This window comes from Perna viridis, chromosome 5 (genome assembly GCF_037379345.1).
Source record: "Perna viridis isolate PV_CMFRI_1.1 ecotype Kerala chromosome 5, ASM3737934v1, whole genome shotgun sequence".
NCBI classification, from domain to species: domain Eukaryota; kingdom Metazoa; phylum Mollusca; class Bivalvia; order Mytilida; family Mytilidae; genus Perna; species Perna viridis.
The window spans coordinates 7,844,213-7,850,212 of NC_142449.1; the positions used below are offsets into that span (position 1 = coordinate 7,844,213).

Sequence of the window (6,000 nt, forward strand, 5' to 3'; positions counted from 1 at the left end):
CATGTCTTTTATTACAATACATTTATTTTTTGTAGGAGTTTTGAACAAAATATAGGTACACTGTATTTACGTGATATAAATAAGTCTCCAATTCATACACTATTGTGACCTGGTGTTACCGGAAATTGGCGGAAATTACTGATTTTGTCAATTTTGGAGAAAAAATGTAATAGGGTCGGTTGGGAAATCCGAAACAGACATTTTTTTGTTTTGGCCTAATTCATTCCGTTTTAAGCTCTTAACTATCAAGAGTTAAGACACACGTTGCTCTGTACTAAAGACCACGGACCACCATTAAATAGCAGCATAGGAACAAGAGCTTCCTGATCATTCTGTGGAGTATATATAGTCAATTTGCAAAAAGAAAATAAGAACATACCTGATTATTTCTGTCAATGAGGTATCGAACTACCATTGGCAAAATGTATGTCGAAACCGAATTAGGGAACAGGTCTTTGTTTTCCTGACAGTACATAGCTAAATGAGGAATCTGTTCCATCAACTCAGAACGAACAATTGGATCTAAAAAAAATGTTTTTATGCAGGAATTAAGTTTGCTTTATTAATGATTTGTAAAAGTATTTTATATAACTTTAAGAAACAACTTACACAAAATGCATCACCAGGACTTTCCAGTCAACAATTGTTCATGTACAAACCTGTCCTGATCTTGTGAAAAGATGACATTTCAAACGAAAATGCATTAAGTTATAACCTCCCTGCTGTATCAAAAGCATGCATGTAACCATGAAGATCATTTATGAGAACAAAGTGAGTGCCAAAAATCTATTAAAATCTGTGGTTCTTGAGGGTTCACAAAGGTTTGAAGCACAGGAGGGACTTAAAATTTCAAGTATGGATATTTTCAACTGAAATGCCATAAATTTTGAATTACCCACTTCCAGAGCTGCTAACTCCAAGTTAAGAAAAATGAAAAGGCAGAAGGTCTGCAGGAGATTTTTTGTCAAGCCAAGACATTTTTGTTTTTATAACGCTTCTATACAAGCTGAATTGAAAACCCAATTTACCATGAGGTTCATTTGCTTTTGTAAAATACATTACTGGCAAACGCTAAAGCAGACATAACTATTTTTAAAACTGGAAACCGTCATGACAAGGGAAAAAATCCACTTTTAATCTCTTTTCGAGATAAAAAATCAGAAATTGTAAGATTTTTTCCAAATGCAAACTAGTGTTTTAAATGACCAATCACACACACTTTAAATTGCTATATCCTTTCAGGCATGAGGGACAACAATTGAGAAAGCCCACTTGTGTACTTTTGTATAACAGAATTTAATTTGGAATATATTGCTTTGCAGGAAAAAGCTTGATAAGGTCCCAAAGGCCAAACCCTGAATAGTTCCAGCAAGTATGGACACACCATTCAAGCTTGATGCAGCTCTCAATTTTGATTGTGGTTCTGGCCACAACCCTGGACTTATTTTCCCGAATAGATTTCAAATTATTAAATAAAAACCAATTACCCATAATTTTCTCTTCGCTTTGGTATTTTTTTAAGCTCAGAGCTTCTAAACATTAATTGGTTCAGTCATCAAGGTAACATTAGGATACAGATAACACAGAATTGGAGTTCATATTGAGGTTAAAGGTAGTTAAACTTGTGATTAATCAAAATTACAACTACAACTTGAGAAATGAAAAAAATCCCTACCTAGCAATCCTACTTTTCTCTGAGAAGTTGCTTGAGAAAAACGGGGAGAAGTAAATGTGTATGTGCATCATTCACTAACGCTTTTTTTAATCAGAGATCGACACTAACAGTAGTCCAGTGCCACCCTAATTGTTGGGAAATAAGGTAGATGCTTGCTTCCGTTTGTTGTCTTAAGACCAATTAACTATACAAGTACATGTAAATGCATATGAACCAACCTGAATCTTCAGATAGTTTAACCATAGCCTCCAGCACAGGAGTACAATCTTCTTCCTCATCTTCCACAGCTCTAATTGTATCAAGCATTCCTCTAGCAACCATTTGCCTACAAAATAATTATGCCATAAAAAATAAATGTCTGCTTACAGTTACTCAACCTAACTTGCATGTGCATGTCTTAATCAACAAACTGAAGGTTAAACTCAGCATTACAGAGCTAATATTTAATAAATGTTGTCATATGAACAGCATGATTTCTATTACTAAACTAAGATGCATAGGTACAGCACACCTAGTGGTCAAGTGGAACGTAAATGTCTACTGCAAGAAAATAACATGGTTGAAGTCAAGGTGAAACATGTGCCAAAAAAAAAATGAAAATGCTGACCCACCTAACCTACTTTTGTTAAGAAAGTATACAGACATTATTTTTTTGGCCATAGAGACAACAGATAACTTGACTTCAGAATAAGGTTACATGTTATCTTCATAACTTATGAGACATGACTTCAGGATAAGGTTACATGTTATCTTTATAACTAATGTGACATGACTTCAGGATAAGGTTACATGTCATCTTTATAACTTATGAGACATGACTTCAGGGTAAGGTTACATGTCATTTTAATAACTTTTGAGACATGACTTCAGGATAAGGTTACATGTTAACTTTATAACCTATGTGACATGACTTAAGGATAAGATTACATGTTATCTTAGTAACTTTTGAGACATGACTTCAGGATAAGGTTACAATTTATCTTTAATTCATTTCTTGAAACATTATCTGAATTCCTTTTGAATTCAATTTCAAATACTGAAAACTTCACTGTACAAGATTGAAGGATCTCCAAATTCTTAACATTTTATTTTAATACTTACCTAGTGTAAACATTATCACTTTGCATGTATTTTTGTAGCTTTTGTAAAGGGGATAACTTGTCATCAGTGTTGTAATTTTCATCTGCATCCAAGTCATCATCTAACCCAAACCCTGCAAAAAAAAAAAGATATTTGTCTCTCTAACAATGAAGTACTAATCTAAGTTTTTCTATGCTGACCAATATTTTAGATGCAAGTCAAATCATCAAGAAACAAAGGAAAAAGAGGAGAATAAGTATTTCATGTACACACTTACAAGACCCCACAATAGTGCGCTGCTTTAAGTCTTTAAGTCACGTTTTTCCAGTTCAAAGACTGGCTATAAATTTCATATGATAATGAACACTACATGTTTGTATGAACTGGCTATTTATGAAATGATCTGAATGTGTTAAGTGACGAGCCTCCTCAACTTAAATTGATCATTTTTGTTCAGTCTGAAACAACTTTCTCTACATACCAGTGGCTTTACATTAGTACCGAACAGATTTGTTTTCTTTTAAGACATATTGTTATTACTTTCAGCAAAATATTAAAGCCAAGAACTATAGGAATTCAAACTGCTGTAAAAAGAAAAAGATGCCTCAATACTTCACAAGACATTGTGGGGATAAATTTGTCGACACTGTTTAAAAAGGCGGCTTATTTAACCTGTTTACTGCGAGTGTATTTCCATAAATTTCCAAGGTATTTTAAATGATTTTCTTGGTTCAAAGAAGGTAGGAAGGTTTTACTTTTCATACAACAATCTCAATGTGGAGTTGATCACCTTTTCAAAATCTATTAATGCAACGAAAAAAGAAAAAAAAAAAGTTGCAAGACTTAAGTTGACACCAAGGGCCTTACTGGAGCAGTGTATTACCAACAAAAACCGCTCTATTATTCGACAGTTAGTGACCCAACACTTCGATAAAGTTATATTCTACACAATTTTTATACATTTACACTGAATCAATGGGCAACCTTAATTTGTTAGTTTTCTATGTATAAACAAACACCTATAAATATATTTAACATCACAGGTTGGTCACTCTACATACTGACATACTCCCAAACAGTTAAGAGTGGGGAAACTCTTGGACCCACATGGGGTCTGGGAGTAGGCCAGAGTGTCAACACAGCAGCTAGTAGGACATACTCCGAGTTCTTCAGTCAGGTATCACGAAGGCTGGGCTCCGTTAACTTCTACTACTAACAGGCATTACTAACAGAATCCCTTTAAGGAGCAGTCATGCAAGATACATAAGGATAATCAAGACCGTAAAAAACCCCAATCATCATCACAGGTTGGTCAAATCATTCTGAATGCTTTGTGTCTTTCCAGAACAAATGGTCATTTCCAGGTATAAGTACAGAAAGTTGATGTTCAGTAGGTGCCTTTGGTAAAATTATGGAGACCCAAAAGCTTATTCAAAATCTGTTGCAGCCATCTTCTTTAATCTTTAATTATGAATATTTCCTTACAACGATCTTTCGAACACATTATCTAGGATATTTTAAATTTTATTTCTCTATTGTAAATATTTACAATTGACGAATGAAGATTTTCCAATCTCAGCAGGTCTTCAGTATTTCCAATTCATCATTTAGAATTTTCACTTAACCAATCAGATTTAAATGTGTCACCTCACCAAAAATGAAATTAAATTCAAATTCCTAACTGTAACTCTTAACAAACAATATTTACACTTTCAAGATTCCCAAATACCAATCTGAATATCCCATAAAATATTAAAATCAAAAATTAGAAAGACCAAAATCAATAAATTAATTGAATACTGTAACTGAAATGGAAAGCCAGATTAGTTCCATGTAGTGAAAATTTCAGATATTTCAAACATGACTTACTGAGATGCAATGAGAAATGCACAAGGCTGTTGCTTAACTTTATCAAACAACACAATTATGCTTTGAAATTCCATTCCACTCATTTTTCTGAGGATTGTCTTTGTTGGGTAACGAAAACCTAATAACAAAGACATTTCTTTGTTCTTGTGAAAGAGAGAAACTTAGGATAGAAACCTCTCAATAGAAAACTTGCTGTCAAGTTTTATGTAACAATATGCTGAAGATATTGTCGAACTTAAACATTTTTTTATTTTTTGGCGCGCCAAAAAACCCTCCATTATAAAAAAAAAATTCGACGATAGCATATTTCGAGAAATGACCCACTTACCATTCTTCATACAGCAATGACGCACCACAGTGCCATTACTCATACGTGACTAAGTCTGAACGGTCAGAATTTTAACAAATTTTATCTGCAAGATTGCACTTATGTATTCATTAATTCATTAATAAATTCTACTTACTCAGAGGTGTGAGCACGCCGCCAAATTCAAATGGGAATCGTGCGCGGGAACTTAGGTCATGGGGTTAGGGGGAATCCGATCACGTGACTCAAATCATGGCATCATTGATTCTATCAACTTGGCGTCATGTTTGAATTTACTATTGAAAAAACACGTGCCGTATCAAAACAAATGTAGAAAATGCATTAAATCTTCACCAAACAACCACCAAAACACATACCCATACCAAACAATGACGACGAAAGCGAGAGAAATAGTATTTTTTCAATATTGTGGACGCGAAAGGATATCATAATCTCAGAACTTGGGACATTTTGTCATCTTCGCAGCGCTGCACTGATAAACAATGACAAAATTAGGAAAAAGATGACAACTTACCTTCTTCGCCATTATCGTCACCGATTCCACCATAAAAGTCAATATCTAAAAAATATAATATTTACGTCAGTAAAGGCGGAAAAGTTTGAATTTCGTAAATAGAACAGAGTTTACAAAATGAGGTGGACTCACCCGCCATGTTGAAAAGAAGCACGCTTCTTTGTAAACCTCACTCTGATTGGACAACAACGATGAAATTCTTCTGATTGATTGGTTAGGGAAATTTTTGTAGTTCGGGTGATTCCGATGGTTGTCGTAAGCGTGTTCGGTAATTTATGTTCAAGAATGGCGACAACTTATGATTTGAAGTATTTTGATTCATTCGAGTTTTAATGACAAAAGAGAAATTCAAAAAGGTTAGCAGTTGATTTTACTATATTGCAGTTTCTCGTTGTATGCATTTTTAGTTGTGTTCCTGGAGAATACTATCGGAATAACAATGAAAACAAAGGAATTTCCCCTTTGTGATACGGCAGTCGGTGCTTGTAAACTTCCGCCGCAGGAAAGAGGTCATCGCGTCTATTTCTCTTTTTA

The 6,000-nt window shown here is 34.2% G+C and overlaps 1 protein-coding gene across 1 annotated transcript in view; it reads right to left on the reverse strand.

Moving 5' to 3' along the window:
* The window catches only part of LOC148615814 (serine/threonine-protein phosphatase 4 regulatory subunit 1-like), a 31,285-nt gene extending 25,653 nt beyond the window's left edge, over positions 1 to 5,632 (reverse strand). Inside the window, exons 1-5 of the mRNA XM_088582433.1 lie at positions 5,599 to 5,632; positions 5,467 to 5,511; positions 2,777 to 2,888; positions 1,894 to 2,000; positions 380 to 522 (exon numbers count right to left, since the gene is read on the reverse strand). Of these exons, the coding sequence (XP_088438559.1) occupies positions 380 to 522; positions 1,894 to 2,000; positions 2,777 to 2,888; positions 5,467 to 5,511; positions 5,599 to 5,605 (414 nt within the window). The 5' untranslated portion in view covers positions 5,606 to 5,632. The remainder of the gene's footprint in view (positions 1 to 379; positions 523 to 1,893; positions 2,001 to 2,776; positions 2,889 to 5,466; positions 5,512 to 5,598) is intronic.
* Between the last annotated feature and the right edge of the window lie 368 nt (positions 5,633 to 6,000).